The sequence below is a fragment of the Zea mays genome, chromosome 9, assembly GCF_902167145.1.
Source record: "Zea mays cultivar B73 chromosome 9, Zm-B73-REFERENCE-NAM-5.0, whole genome shotgun sequence".
Lineage (NCBI taxonomy): Eukaryota > Viridiplantae > Streptophyta > Magnoliopsida > Poales > Poaceae > Zea > Zea mays.
In genome coordinates, this window is record NC_050104.1 from 154,587,467 (window position 1) to 154,603,784 (window position 16,318).

Here is a 16,318-nt window from a genome sequence, read left to right on the forward strand (position 1 = left end):
GCTCGAGGAAGCCCTAACGTTTGCAGTCCAGCTAGAAAATCACAAAGGTGTGATGTTTCATCTTGAGTTGGCGTGGTCTTGGAGAAATCTATCTAATTGCATGTTTTTACCTTTTAAGGATTCAATATCATCATTGCTCGGGCTTGAGAAATGGTTAAGTCTCCTATGGTCATTGGTCCTTCTCAAAGCCTACTTCATGGCCCTGCCTTAATTATCAAACATGTTGGTGTTCCATCACCTTTAGACATAAGATGTTGATTAGTGTAAGGTTAGTGTCTCATTGGTGCTTTCATAAATGATGATCACATCCAGTTGATGTTTGTTATTTGTAAGGTTAGTGTCTCATTGATGCTTTCATAGAAGCAAGTCTGCATCTACCATTCTCATTAGTCTTGGCAATCACAAATGTATGATTAATCACTTGAATACGAGGTTTTACAAACTAATAATGGTGACAGTTTAAAGACGAAATGATCTAAAGCAAAACCTAAATTCTGGTTGATTATATGATCTATGGGTGAAAGGGAAATGTGCCCTTGGGCCATTTCTAAGTATTTTGGTGATTTAGTGTCCAACACAAGTGCCTAAGTGTAAAATGGTGGGCAAAGTACAAATCAAGGATAAAGGTATGTTTCTCAGACTTAGTACATTGTTTTAGAGACTAATGTATTGTGTCTAAGTGCTGGAAACAGGAAAAATCGAATTGGAATTGTCTTGGCTCGAGCAGCCAAGACTCTGCTCAGTCTGGGAGCACCGGACTGTCCGGTGGTGCACCGGACAGTGTCCGGTGCGCCAGACTAGCTCGGGCGAACTGGCCGCTCTCGGGAATTCACCGGCGACGTACGGCTATAATTCACCGGACTGTCCGGTGTGCACCGGACTGTCCGGTGAGCCAACGGTCGGCCAGACCAACGGTCGCCCGCGCGATCTGCGCGGGACACGTGGCCGAACCAACAGCTAGAAGGGGGCACCGGACTGTCCGGTGTGCACCGGACATGTCCGGTGCGCCAACGGCTCTCTGGCTGCCAACGGTCGGCTGCGCCAGTTAAGGAAAGAAATCGGGCACCGGACAGTGTCCGGTGTGCACCGGACTGTCCGGTGCGCCAGACGGCAGAAGGCAAGAATTGCCTTCCCAGATTGCTCTCAACGGCTCCTAGCTGCCTTGGGGCTATAAAAGGGACCCCTAGGCGCATGGAGGAGTAGAACAAGTATTCCTACAACATTCCTAAGCACAAAGACATCAATTCCGCGCCTTTGATTCTTTGCAATAGCATTTAGAGCTCTAGTGGAGTAGTGAACTCTTTGAGTTGTGTTGTGAGCTCTCGTTGCGACTTGTGTGCGTGGTGTTGCTGTGATTTCTTGTCTTGAGTGCGTTTCTAATCCCTCCCTTGCTCCGTGCTTCTTTATGAATTTCAAGTGTAAGGGCGAGAGGCTCCAAGTTGTGGAGATTCCTCGCAAACGGGATTGAGAAAAAGCAAGCAAAACACTGTGGTATTCAAGTGGGTCTTTGGACCGCTTGAGAGGGGTTGATTGCAACCCTCGTCCGTTGGGACGCCACAACGTGGAGTAGGCAAGCGTTGGTCTTGGCCGAACCACGGGATAAACCACTGTGTCATCTCTGTGATTGTTCTCCTGTGGTTATTGTGTTTTGCTAAGACTCCTCTCTAGCCACTTGGCATTTACTGTGCTAACGCTTAACCAAGTTTTTGTGGCTTAAGTTTTCAAGTTTTACAGGATCACCTATTCACCCCCCCCCCTCTAGGTGCTCTCAATGGGGCATACAAGAACCTATATTTATGTTCATAAGAGTCTCGACATGTTACAAGGCTCGAACAACCCAAAAGATGGTATATTACCTTAATACACTATAGATGCCAACTTGTTTCAACGATTCATGTTAATTCTGAAAAATTTGCAATGTGCAACAAGATCCATTGGTTACATTATGAAATTATCTTCCCATCCATAGGTGGATCATATAAAATGGAGCGCATATATGTTTGAGGCGTCTATTTTACTGTAAAATGGTCCTATATTATAATAAGGACATAAACTTGACATATATTGGGCTTACAAGTGTAGTAAGTCTTCCAAATGTATAAACACTTTTATGGTGTGGTTGAACCTATGATTATGATCGGTTGGGCGATCCGCCTATAGCCATCCTTGGTCCAGGGCGAGCATTCACAAAGGTTTTTCTTCTAAAGGAAAGGGAAAGCTGCCACCATGGGGCGAATCAAACATATACCCTTGCTTTTCATTACGATCTATATTGATTAGAAGTTGCAGTGAAGGTGGCTGTGACGGTTGCCTCTAGTCCGTACTACTGCTTCATCCCTCGCTCGCAGATAACTCAATCTTGAATTTCTTTAACCCTAGATTATTTTTCCATTGTGGAACTTGGATTGGAAACCCTTGCTAACCTTTAAAGGTGGTGGCCAAGGTGGGGACATACTTGGACATCTTTAAAGTGTTCTCCATATTTTTTAACATGCTCCAATTTAGGTCAATGTCCCAAGGTTGTATGGCAAGTCCATGATGACATTGTAGCACCCAATAGAAAACAGTAGTAAACTAATTTGATGATTTAAGGACCTTGCCAATGTGATATTGATATAGGACATGTCTATTTGAAATCTCATCGAACAAGCTTTTCATCAAATGCTTGTTTACCTCAATTACACTTTGGATGAATGAGTTACGACATTCCAAATGGAGCATTATTAGTTTGTCGTTGAACCGAATGTTGGATTTTGATGAGCTTTCACTCCAAAATCAACCTTAGACACGAGGAGTGAAGTAGACCATTGGTAGGGTTGTCTCATATAAAAATGATTGAGACATAAATTTATTATATGGTACATTCTCAACATGTCCCCCAACTCGCATCCAGTTGGTGATTGCCAATGGGGACATTCTTTGGCTATGGATAGCTAATGTTCACATATCGATATCCGATGATTTATTTGGGTTCATCCAATTCTTGTAGGACAAATCCACTACTTACAACCTCACATTGATTAATATTTTCATATAGGAGATTGATGTGGTTCTTTTAATGGTGCTAGGTAATTCTCCACTCTTGTTTATACTGATTCGAGGTGGTATTGTTTCTCCACTCTCTCGTCCATAAAGCTCGAGGAAGCCCTAACGTTTGCAGTCCAGCTAGAAAATCACAAGGTGTGATGTTTCATCTTGAGTTGGCGTGGTCTTGGAGAAATCTATCTAATTGCATGTTTTTACCTTTTAAGGATTCAATATCATCATTGCTCGGCCTTGAGAAATGGTTAAGTCTCCTATGGTCATTGGTCCTTCTCAAAGCCTACTTCATGGCCCTGCCTTAATTATCAAACATGTTGGTGTTCCATCACCTTTAGACATAAGATGTTGATTAGTGTAAGGTTAGTGTCTCATTGGTGCTTTCATAAATGATGATCACATCCAGTTGATGTTTGTTATTTGTAAGGTTAGTGTCTCATTGATGCTTTCATAGAAGCAAGTCTGCATCTACCATTCTCATTAGTCTTGGCAATCACAAATGTATGATTAATCACTTGAATACGAGGTTTTACAAACTAATAATGGTGACGGTTTAAAGACGAAATGATCTAAAGCAAAACCTAAATTCTGGTTGATTATATGATCTATGGGTGAAAGGGAAATGTGCCCTTGGGCCATTTCTAAGTATTTTGGTGATTTAGTGTCCAACACAAGTGCCTAAGTGTAAAATGGTGGGCAAAGTACAAATCAAGGATAAAGGTATGTTTCTCAGACTTAGTACATTGTTTTAGAGACTAATGTATTGTGTCTAAGTGCTGGAAACAGGAAAAATCGAATTGGAATTGTCTTGGCTCGAGCAGCCAAGACTCTGCTCAGTCTGGGAGCACCGGACTGTCCGGTGGTGCACCGGACAGTGTCCGGTGCGCCAGACTAGCTCGGGCGAACTGGCCGCTCTCGGGAATTCACCGGCGACGTACGGCTATAATTCACCGGACTGTCCGGTGTGCACCGGACTGTCCGGTGAGCCAACGGTCGGACGGACCAACGGTCGCCCGCGCGATCTGCGCGGGACACGTGGCCGAGCCAACAGCTAGAAGGGGGCACCGAACTGTCCGGTGCGCCAACGGCTCTCTGGCTGCCAACGGTCGGCTGCGCCAGTTAAGGAAAGAAATCGGGCACCGGACAGTGTCCGGTGTGCACCGGACTGTCCGTTGCGCCAGACGGCAGAAGGCAAGAATTGCCTTCCCAGATTGCTCTCAACGGCTCCTAGCTGCCTTGGGGCTATAAAAAGGACCCCTAGGCGCATGGAGGAGTAGAACAAGTATTCCTACAACATTCCTAAGCACAAAGACATCAATTCCTCGCCTTTGATTCTTTGTAATAGCAATTAGAGCTCTAGTGGAGTAGTGAACTCTTTGAGTTGTGTTGTGAGCTCTCGTTGCGACTTGTGTGCGTGGTGTTGCTGTGATTTCTTGTCTTGAGTGCGTTGCTAATCCCTCCCTTGCTCCGTGCTTCTTTGTGAATTTCAAGTGTAAGGGCGAGAGGCTCCAAGTTGTGGAGATTCCTCGCAAACGGGATTGAGAAAAAGCAAGCAAAACACCGTGGTATTCAAGTGGGTCTTTGGACCGCTTAAGAGGGGTTGATTGCAACCCTCGTCCGTTGGGACGCCACAACGTGGAGTAGGCAAGCGTTGGTCTTGGCCGAACCACGGGATAAACCATTGTGTCATCTCTGTGATTGTTCTCCTGTGGTTATTGTGTTTTGCTAAGACTCCTCTCTAGCCACTTGGCATTTACTGTGCTAACGCTTAACCAAGTTTTTGTGGCTTAAGCTTTCAAGTTTTACAGGATCACCTATTCACCCCCCCCTCTAGGTGCTCTCAATGGGGCATACAAGAACCTATATTTATGTTCATAAGAGTCTCGACATGTTACAAGGCTCGAACAACCCAAAAGATGGTATATTACCTTAATACACTATAGATGCCAACTTGTTTCAACGATTCATGTTAATTCTGAAAAATTTGCAATGTGCAACAAGATCCATTGGTTACATTATGAAATTATCTTCCCATCCATAGGTGGATCATATAAAATGGAGCGCATATATGTTTGAGGCGTCTATTTTACTGTAAAATGGTCCTATATTATAATAAGGACATAAACTTGACATATATTGGGCTTACAAGTGTAGTAAGTCTTCCAAATGTATAAACACTTTTATGGTGTGGTTGAACCTATGATTATGATCGGTTGGGCGATCCGCCTATAGCCATCCTTGGTCCAGGGCGAGCATTCATAAAGGTTTTTCTTCTAAAGGAAAGGGAAAGCTGCCACCATGGGGCGAATCAAACATATACCCTTGCTTTTCATTACGATCTATATTGATTAGAAGTTGCAATGAAGGTGGCTGTGACGGTTGCCTCTAGTCCGTACTACTGCTTCATCCCTCGCTCGCAGATAACTCAATCTTGAATTTCTTTAACCCTAGATTATTTTTCCATTGTGGAACTTGGATTGGAAACCCTTGCTAACCTTTAAAGGTGGTGGCCAAGGTGGGACATACTTGGACATCTTTAAAGTGTTCTCCATATTTTTTAACATGCTCCAATTTAGGTCAATGTCCCAAGGTTGTATGGCAAGTCCATGATGACATTGTAGCACCCAATAGAAAACAGTAGTAAACTAATTTGATGATTTAAGGACCTTGCCAATGTGATATTGATATAGGACATGTCTATTTGAAATCTCATCGAACAAGCTTTTCATCAAATGCTTGTTTACCTCAATTACACTTTGGATGAATGAGTTACGACATTCCAAATGGAGCATTATTAGTTTGTCGTTGAACCGAATGTTGGATTTTGATGAGCTTTCACTCCAAAATCAACCTTAGACACGAGGAGTGAAATAGATCATTGGTAGGATTTGATTACTGCAAGAAAATTTATATTAACCCAATTTATACCTCTCTTAGTCATCTTGATCCTTGCAAATGCCAGCATTAGTGCTTTCCATATTTCCACCGCTAACTATTGTCATGGTTGGAGCTTCATTTGTGGTACCTGGACCCACTAGTGTGTGTGACGAGAGCCTCCCAAAAGCTTAGTCGTTGATGATGGAGCTATCATACCCACCTACTCCATCACCATCACTTCTTAGTCTTGGGCCTCTAATAAAAAAGAGGGATTGCTCAAATGCAAGAATGTATATTCTTCATCTAACGACGACAAAGGAACATCATCTCAAGGTGATAACTGATGCGACTCTTATGTCTGCTTCGATAAGGGAGCTATATAAGTCTTGTTACCTAGAGGTGTTGCCTTTAGGGGTCGGTTGTATCGTTATGGTCACTACTTATCTTAGATTTCATAGACGTCCGATTATTATCTATTTATATGTATTTTTTTTGACCTGTGAACTTTGTTTGATGCATGTGAGATTAGTTTTGTAGGGATTTTGCCGGTCTTGGTAAATTTAGGGAAACAACACTCTATCCGTCTTAAAATACAATGTTTGATGACTTTCTAACATTTATGTTAAAATGTAAGGCGTGTTGATCATGACTATTTTTCTGGCAAAGTTTTTTAATGAGAAAATCATAATTTGAGTAGAAATTTTCTGGTAAGTATTCCCTTCAACTTATTATTATTTTTGGAATGTGTAACATTACATGACGGCGGGAGTACATTGTAGTATGTTTTCCTCTCGATGTATTGTCCTCTCCTCCATGATGGACGTCTCAACGTTGGCCCACTTTGTTCGCCACGTAGCTCCTGTGGATGATAATGATCACGTTATCGTCTGAAATTCTGAATATCACGCCCTAATCTATGATTGACGTGATGGGACGGCGGGCCCATCACGGCTCGTCCAGTGCTTGCAAGTGATCGTCACTGGTCAGGCAGGAAAACAACCCATCAAATTAGGTGAGATGGGTGTCAATCACACGAACCAACTTCTTCATATCTGGTTATCATCATCATTGTGTTTATAGTCAAACGGAAATATACGAGGGTCTCCACTTTTGCATGATTCATCAATCTTCTTCCTTATCTATATACTAGACACGGTTGTTACGGCCTGAAGTAACCAAAACAGGGCAACAATCAACAACCATCTTGAGCTACGGTAGAAAATAACAAACATAAAGTTATAATACAAGATATCATGCATTGAATTTGAGTACAAGCACATATAAATCTACCAAAAAGGTTTGTTACAAGAAAAAAAACTTGATGCAACTCACAGGTGAATCAACAATAGTGCACGTCAAATCAGAATTAGAAAAGATCAAGAGTTTATATTTTGGATCACAATGCCTTTGAAAGTGGAGCTATGGCAGGTTGATCTACAAGCTGAAAAGAAAAGAACTTCACTTCTAGTTTTATAGCCACATTAGTATAGAGGGAGGAGAGGAAGGAGAGCGCTCGCGATCGGGAGAGCGCTCGCATCCGATCGTTTTTATGGAACGAGAACATTTTAACTATTTATGGTAAATTTATATAGAGAGAGTCCAAAAGCCGCTCAGCTCCTTTTTTTGAAAACCAGATAACCAGAAAATAAAATGAAACCGCTATATTCTCCTCCACTTCTCAACCAACGTAGGCTTAATCTCTTTCCGCCCTACAACCATACATCTTGTTTTCTTTAAATTCACCTTGGCTAAGAAAATGATAATTAAATTCAAGGATGCAAGCGACTTTATATATCAATGATGTTGAGGTCCCATCTCTGGGTAACATTGAACCTAAATGCGCTTCCTGCCTCAGCTTCATCTCCAAAACATGGATTTTCTCAAAATTTTATAGAATGAATCCATATATTCTAACAAATCCGTATATAGGCTTTGTTTTGTAGATTAAAATTATTTATATGTCATCAGAAATTATATTAATCCGTTGTGTATCACTGATCCAAATGTCATACACACAAAAAATATTTTCTAGATGTCATTTAGTGGCACATAAGAGATGAATATAAAATCTAATAATATCTAGGGTTTTTTTTCTAATATATATACGGACTCACGAGCTAACCCCTTACATATCTATCAAGCTTTATAGAAAATACTAGGTGAGTGCCCGTGCGTTGCAACAGAGACATAATATCATGGTAACTTATGTACATCTAGACAGTGTTAGGTAATACTTGAAAACAAACGATATATATATTATCTTCGATCTTAATATCTTATAGGTATGTGCCCGTGCATTGTAACGAAACATAAATTTACATAAATTGACGAGCCTCTAATAGCTCAGAGCCCTAGTGACAGGTGATGCAAGCGCAATGGTAATGGGAACCCTCATGGGGAACAGTGCCTTGCAGAGGAGCGCAAGTCCGAGTGAGCCACCACTTGACGCCTTGAGCTCCATCGTCCTGTTGTGAGGATGCATTTGCCACGAGCTCCCTATATAAAACAGGTTGTTCAGATCATAATAACTAAAACAATGGTGTGCCAAAACTTTTACTGCTACGCTTAAAGACTCAGACAATACTGAGAAAGCTAACAAATATCCTTATCTAATTGCCTCATTCTTGATGGCAGAAAAAATATAGATCAAGCAAGCATATTAAGGTTATAGTATTGGCACAATTACGCTTTCAAGATAATAACAAATCACATGTGTAGCTCAAGGTGTCTTGGCGGTAGACACATACAGAAGTGTGGCCTCAGACCCTCAGTGCATTAGAAACATGGAATGGTAACGGTGCCATGGGAACGGTAATGTTAGCCCAATACGAGGTATCCTGAAGTTTCTCATCTTTAAATCTGACGCTATCCACCTTAATCCGTTGAAATTTAGTCACAGTCTTGAGCTGTAGTAGATAAACAAAACAGAAATTTATCACAATATTGATGACGTTGGTCAAACAGACAAATAATGCTTACTTCAACTTGCTCAGAACAGGAAAGGATGATGGACCTAATAAGATTGTTATACATGAAGCCAGGATATCTCATGGTGACTTCCACGAAACTCTCTTGGTGATTCGTGCTGACATTCATGATGCGGTGATGCCTCCTGCTGCTGAGGTCGCTGACTTGCTTGTCGATCGCGTGCCTTCCAATTATCACTCCCCCGATCGGATGCGATCCGAAGAACACAACGGGCACTTGGAGTCGAAGGCACCAGTACCATCAACAGTTAGCAGCTCTAGCCTTTTGTTGCAGACGTGCCTCTTTTTTTTGGCTCGCCGAATGAAAGCACCGCCACAGCACTGGGCACGGAAGAAAGCGATCGTGGCGGTCGTCGATGCCCAACGGTGCGCGGTATGTGTGGCAGGCAGGTTTGGTTTGCCGCCCGCCCGCCGACCGGCACCGGCAGCAAGGCCGTTCTCCCAAGCAAACGCCTGCCTGCCCAGCACCAGCAGTACCCACCCCACCCGCTTCCACCACCTCTTGCCCACGGTCAAAAAAACCTCACGGCAAGAAACGAACTGGACCGGAGCTGGGCAAGCCTGGTTTCATGGCGTGGCATCACCGGCATAATTTTGCTAGTACTTGGACTTCTTAAAAAATATGGATGATGAGGAGAGACCTCAGACCTGCTCCTGCTGTGCTTCTCATCCCTCGTCTCTGCAGCAGCTCCACCAGCAGAGGGAGAAGATATGATGTTGTTTGCCCAGGGTCTCCAAACAGAAACAAAGTAGCTTCATGAATCATAAGCGTTCAGTTTAAAAGGCCAGTGTCAATGTTGTGAATGCAACAGATCATGGAAAGTAGGAGTTCATTTCTGGTGACTTTCTGTAACAAAGATGGGTTTATAATATCTGAGACAAGTGTGGTAATTCCGTAATTGCCACTCATGACATCAGATGGGCACGGACAGAACGTTCCAAAATTCTCTAGCGTTATGCATAACTTGCTGTCACTTTACAACACCTAATGTCCCCATAAATTAAATGACAATTCCGTATGCTTGAACATGCTGCATCAACCTGATAGGTGTTTGAATTAAGCAGTTACGAGGGTCCGCTCTGTGGAGGGTGACAGTTCAATCTCAAGTAGTGGATTCTTCTGAAACTCATTCCTCAGCTGCCCACAGGCTGCGTTAGCGTCAAGCCCACAGGTCCGTCGAACGCTGATGGTTATCTTGCGTGCTTCTAAAGCATCAACAAAGGCTTGGACCTAATTTGCAGTATAATAGTGTAAATAAGATCAGTAACTGGTTACGAAATAATAGTTTATATTTGTTTATTATAGGACATAAAGCACACATACCACTTTTCTGTAAGGTCTCTTGTACTCGGAGCCTTCAATTGGGTTATAGGGAATCAGGTTCACATGGTAACCACCTCCACACATACGAAGTAGTTCTGCTAGCTCTTCGGCGTGCTCCTTTTCATCGTTAATCCCAGCTGGCCACGAAATCCACTCTAGCCATGTTAGTAATGTCGCTGAGTAATATTTTCTCCTGAAACAGATAGAATCATCTGATACCTAGCAGAGTGTACTCGAATGCTAAGCTTCACCCAATTTCAAGGAAGTAACTCTTGCAGTCATCCATTAGTGCTCCTAAGGGGTAAGACTTGGTGCTAGGAACAATCGTCTCCCACAGCTTCTGATTTGGGGCATGCAGACTGATTTCAAATACGACAGACTTGTCAGCAACAAATTACAGGGGGGGAATGCTGCATCTGCTTCTCGGTTCCTTATTATGTGTTGCTGCTCAACCAGAAGTTATGCAATCAAAGCCTTGAACCAATTATATTGTGGTGGCCAGATATCATACTTAAGTGTATTAACAAATTACAAGCTAAAATAGGGCTCAGGTTTTGTGACCGGAGGATCTTCACAAGCAAAAAAAGAGGCCTGCAATATAGCATGGTGACTGACTGCCAGTGCTAATGGTATGTGATATTCAAATTCGTAATAACATACCTGACTGCCAGCGTTGACTGAAGCTTGTGAGATGCTAGCATTTTTATTGTATTTGGAACACCAACTGTAGATATTGTCATCATCCTTTGCCCAATTTTAGTTCCTAACAGCATGAAATCCACGCACTTGTTAAAGTTATAGCTTATATGGAGAGATACTCATGGTAAATTGTCGCATCAAATTAACAGGATGAGAGGAATGTAGCCTAGTTACGAACACCTCCCCCGGCGAGCACCTCCTTCCTCTCTCTCTCTCTCTCTCTCTCTCTCTTAAGGAGTAGTAGAGATATAGCATGATGGACCAGTTGAATGCTTCAAGTATGGAGTGGAATCTCTCTTACAAGTATTAAAATGGTTACGACATCTAATAGTACCACTGTTCCTGACCAGGCATGCCTGTCGTAGCAAAAAAATCCTCTCTCTCTCTCTCTCTCGTTTTTGGAAAGAAAAGTATGATTATGACCATTTGATTGTAGTATACCATTTTATACACTGTATCATTCATCTTCCACGTGCGCTAAAAACCTTTAATTTCAACATGTAGGGTATGTCTTGGTGTTTTAAAACGTTCTAGGCAGCATAAAGCAACATCACAGGAGCAAGCAGCCAAGGATCTGGAGGTCAGTACTTGTTGGTTCCTCCTACTCTAGTAGTGATAGCATCGGATCCTGAGGTGTGGCTTGTATGTTTCCTGACCCCCTGGTGGTGTTCCCAGTTTGCAATACATCATTTTCTGTAGCCCTTGTACTTGCTGTGATCCCTGTTTATTGTTCAGGGAAAACTTAGTGCAGTGTATTAGAAATATAGAAACCTCACATTTCGAAGAGCAGAATAGTGTTTGATAACAGTTTTTTTAACGCAACAACGTTTGTTAGACTGTGTCCAGCGGCCAGCGGGTAGTGTAAAATAGGTGACGCGAAACTATATGTGATATTGTTTGACACTATTTGCAGAGTATAGTTTAAAATAGGGGGTGTGAGTAATCTGCTGAAGATAGCCTTAAGAGTTAAGATACCAAGGTATAGTTTATCATATGCAAAAGAAAAGAAAAAAAAGGAAATACAAACCATTGTTTTTATGTTGGTTAGAGCTAGGTAATTATCTCTTGACCAGTGTATTTCCAAACCTGTTCTTCTCAGTTTCTGTGCTCCGTCGATACTGAACATTGTTGTTCATTTCTCATTTGTTGAACCATGGTATTTCAGGAGCTAGAGAAGAGGAGAGAGGAGCTTGAGTCTCTGTTAACTGCTGACCGGATCCGCTGCGTTTGGGGGCGGCAGGATCTCCGACCGGATCCGCCCGCCGTGCCCGCGACCGGATCCGCTGCGTTTGGGGGGGGGCAGGATCTCCGACCGGATCCGCCCGCCGTGGCCGCAACCGGATCCGCTGCGTTTGGGGCGGCAGGATCTCCGACCGGATCCGCCCACCGTGGCGGCGACCGGATCCGCTGCGTTTGGGGGCGGCAAGGAAGCGGGTGGGGCTTCTAGGGTTCAGGTGGCGGGCGTCGGGGTAGAGAGTGCCTGCGGCGATTCTGGCGGGCATGCGCAGGGTGGGGCAGGGGTGTGGTCGAGCGGGCCATGCACAACCTTCCATCCGCGGGATTTTGCGGGCGTTGCTGGCGCGACGGATTTGCAGGAGTTGCTGGCGCGGAGCTTTGAGGGCGCGGCCGATTTGGGGACTGCGGGCGTTGGCGATTTTGCGGGCGTTGCTGGCGCGGCAGATTCTGCGGGCGTTGCTGGCGCGGGGACTGCGGACGCGACAGCTGTGCTCGCCTGCGGCCGCGAGGAAGGCGACGGGGACTGCGGGCGCGGGGAGGGAAATCGCGGGCGGAGCGCGCGATGGCAGAACACACAGAACTATGGACGCCTACACTAAGGGGGTGTTTGGTTTCTAGGGACTAATGTTTAGTCCCTTCATTTTATTCCTTTTTAGTATATAAATTGCTAAATATAGAAACTAAAATAAAGTTTTAGTTTCTATATTTAGCAATTTTAGAACAAAAATGGAATAAAATGTAGGGACTAAACATTAGTCCCTAAAAACCAAACACCCCTTAAATACATAAGAAGTAGTAGAGATTATTATTATTTGTGTCTATTGATATGATCATTATGATATTATATTTTACTGTTTTAATCTAAATATAGTTATTATATTCAGATAATTATTTTATTAAATCCAAAAATATTTAACTTCTAATGTAATAAGGAGAGAATACTCTAATATCATAATAATTTCTTCTAAAGTGACCCTCGGATTTGGAGATGACTGACAGGGAGGGCTGTGCACCCTTCTTTCTTTCCTTTTCAATTGAAGAACTTGGGTTGTGCTTGCTCACACAACCGAATGACCGATGCACACCGACGCGCACGGACCGGACCAGCACAGCCCGGAAACTGCCCTACGCCGACACGTTTTCCGGTCCGGCCCAGCAGCAGCAGGGAGGAAGGTTCGCTCGGTCGCTGGGCCTGGCTCCGCGTGCCGTCCCTCCTATAAATGCGAGTCCTCGCCGAGTCCACTGGGCACCAGAAGCTCACTCACTGCTCGTTGCCGGCTGCCCCCGCGGCCCCGGCCAGTCCATCCCCTCGCTCGCTCCCCAACTCCAGCAGGCAGATCAGATACATCCATCCATTCGCGGACCGGAAGGTGAGCGCCGTGAACGAACCATCCGCCCTGCTAGCTGCGATCTGTAGCCTTGCGTCGCTTTCGCGCCTAGATCGTCACGTCACCTATCACGATCCGTGCGGTTCTAGATCTGTGGTTTTTCCTTCCCCTGGTGGTCGAATCCTTCCATCCACCAGACCACCACGGGACCTCGTGGATTCCTTTTGGTTTTCCTGTGCCGAGAGCCAAAATCGAGGGGGGGGGCTTGTTTTTTATTGGCTCGGTCTCCCGCTGTCTCGTGATCTGATTTGCTGTAGTAATCAGCAGGAAAGGAAGGGTTGAACTATGAGCGCCGTGGCGGTTTCGTCGTCGCTGAACCCGGACGCGCCGCTCTTCATCCCGGCGGCGCTGCTGCAGGTGGAGGACTTCTCGCCGCAGTGGTGGGACCTCATCACCACCACTGCCTGGTTCCGCGACCACTGGTCCCGCGAGCGCGCCCACCTGGACGAGATGGCCGAGCAGATCGACGCGGCCGGCCTCCTCCCCGACGACGAGGACCTCTTCTACGACGACCAGCTCGAGCAGGGCCCCGTCGCCGCCGCCCTTAAGACAGGTACTGATGTCTCTCTCTCTCTCTCTCTCTTACTCTCCCCTCGATTTTAGATCTGCCTGAAGGACGAATCATAGTGAGCTCACGTTGGTGCGTTTTTCTCCACCAGATTCGGTGCTCAAGGCGCTGAACATGACCTCCCCGAAGGGCGGCGGCGACGCCCCGCGGGGGTTCCGGGAGAAACCCAGGAACGCCGAGAAGCCGACCAAGTACGCCGGCAGCCCCAAGAGCAACGCTCCCCGCGTGATCCACCAGCCTCGCTAGGTTCGCTGGGGGAACTCATCAGGAAGGCTGCTGCCCCTCTTGCAGCCTTGCTCCTGGCTGCCGCCGCTGTCGTGGTCTGCTCTTTCAAGTCGAAGTAACGGTGGTTCGAGCTAGTGGATAGTGTGGCTCAACTGTAGAAGTTCCTTTTGTATAGCAAGCAAGTAAAAAAAAAAAATGACCAAAAAATATAACAAAATGCAGCTGTAAGTTTACTGCTGCTCTCTAAGTCGTGTTCAGTCATCCAGTGTGTCTAGTCTAGGGAAACCCCATAAAAATGGTGAAGGTGGAATCCCATCCCAGTGTCATAATTAAGGATGCACTTCTTCTGTAAGCAAATGTATGATGTACAATGGCCGGCCGGCAGTCTAAATGTTACAACTAGCTCTTCTTGGTGAATTCACCGGTCCACACTGATGTGCTGCTATGTATCATTACTATCCAGTTAGGGCTTGTTCGGTTATTCCTACGCCATATGGATTGGACGGGATTGGAAAATTTTAGTAGACATTTTGACTTCTATGGATTTAAACCCACCCAATCCCCTCCAATCCACATGGATTGAGATGAAACCGAACAAGCCCTTAGTTGGATGGATGGATGATCTCACGCGCTTGAGTTTATCTAGTTGCTGATATGGGAGAGCCCCTCAACACCTCAAATATTGTGGATAAGTTTAATCCTACACTGTCAGTCTTCAGTTATAAGGCACGCACTCTTCGACGTTGGGCGCTGTCTTTTGTTTCAAAGGTTGAGGCAACCTCAACCTCGTTTAAAACAGAGAGCAAAGCTAATTTCCAAACTGATGTAAGTCATGTGTCCTTAATTACCAAAGTAGCAATGATGACATTGTTATGTTGTGTGCTAATGAGCCATTACGTGAACATCAGTTCCTGCCTTGCCGCTTCGTTCAGCCGGGCCGGGGTATATTTTGAGTCACTAAAAGGACACGTCGGATGAATGGAAAATTGCCTCTTGTCTTTACCAAGAGTGTCGCCCGCGAGCAGATTAACTCGAACGATTATTCTTATCTCGTGCGCGATTATCCATCTAATCACGTAGAATCTATTGGTTATCGTCTAAGAAAATATCTAGATTTCATCCCCTATAAATATAAAGGGTATGGTCGATTGAGAACACTCAAACACATTCCAATCGAATATATTTACTTTATTTACATTTTTTGTCCTAGGAGTAAATGTAACGTAGCTAGCTTTAGTTGTAGTCTTCTGCATATCCACCTCCATCCCTATTCGAATCTACGTCGTCTAGATCCGTCTTTAATGGCCTCACGACCCCAAGACGATCCTAGGATCTTATCCCTCCTGAGGGACAAAATCTACTTCGTCTACTTCACTAAAGATCTGTTTTGTCGAATTGATCTCTTAATTCCTAGACGACTCTATGTTGTTTAGGGACGTCTCGGGTGACCCGCTGACCCGGAGCACCCTAAGGTCTCTCTACCAAGGGTGGGATCTAGGTCCTACGAGGAGAAGAAGATGACCCTACACCATCGTGGACCGTCCGACCCAGAGCGTGGACCTTTCGAACAACACGCAAGGAAGAAGCTGCTTCTATCGCCAGGTTACGAATCGTCCGGCCCAGAGCTGCGGATAGGCCGTGCCGCCGTAGGGAGCACCGTCAGGCGACCCGACGACCCATCGCGGACCGCCACCACCGTTCACCTCGCGGAGCCGAACCAAGGTATTGCTCATCACGAGAAGTCACTAGGGTTCGTTGTTGTTTGGTCCCAAATAGGTGGTAGCCATCATAGAGGTGACTCAGTGCTCTAAAGGTCTTCAACTTTATTTGACTCTACATTATCTAAAGGTGTTGTTGGGGACTTGTTCTCAAATGCTAAGAGTTAAGAACAAGGCAACATAAAAAGTGTTAAGTGTTAAAGTCCTTCGTCCTTCGAAGCATTATGTCCCTTCGGGAAATAATGAGCTTCGGACGA

The 16,318-nt window shown here is 44.8% G+C and overlaps 1 protein-coding gene and 1 pseudogene across 3 annotated transcripts; one reads left to right on the forward strand and one right to left on the reverse strand.

Annotated features, from left to right (window-relative positions):
• Positions 1-9,732: 9,732 nt before the first annotated feature.
• Positions 9,733-12,428, reverse strand: LOC103639470 (probable dual-specificity RNA methyltransferase RlmN; annotated as a pseudogene).
• An 812-nt stretch (positions 12,429-13,240) lies between these two features.
• Positions 13,241-14,772, forward strand: LOC100272662 (uncharacterized). Of its 3 annotated transcripts, none has more exons than XM_023300956.1 (3): positions 13,241-13,532; positions 13,818-14,103; positions 14,210-14,772. In XM_023300956.1, the coding sequence occupies exons 2-3, from the start codon at positions 13,836-13,838 to the stop codon at positions 14,362-14,364; spliced, it is 423 nt and encodes a 140-aa protein (XP_023156724.1). In that variant the 5' UTR covers positions 13,241-13,532; positions 13,818-13,835; the 3' UTR covers positions 14,365-14,772. The 3 variants fall into 3 exon arrangements, with proteins under 3 accessions (XP_023156724.1, XP_023156725.1, NP_001340471.1); XM_023300957.2 differs by having other exon boundaries at positions 13,321-13,532; positions 13,808-14,103; NM_001353542.1 differs by having other exon boundaries at positions 13,412-13,532; positions 13,815-14,103; positions 14,210-14,771.
• The last annotated feature ends 1,546 nt before the right edge of the window (positions 14,773-16,318 follow it).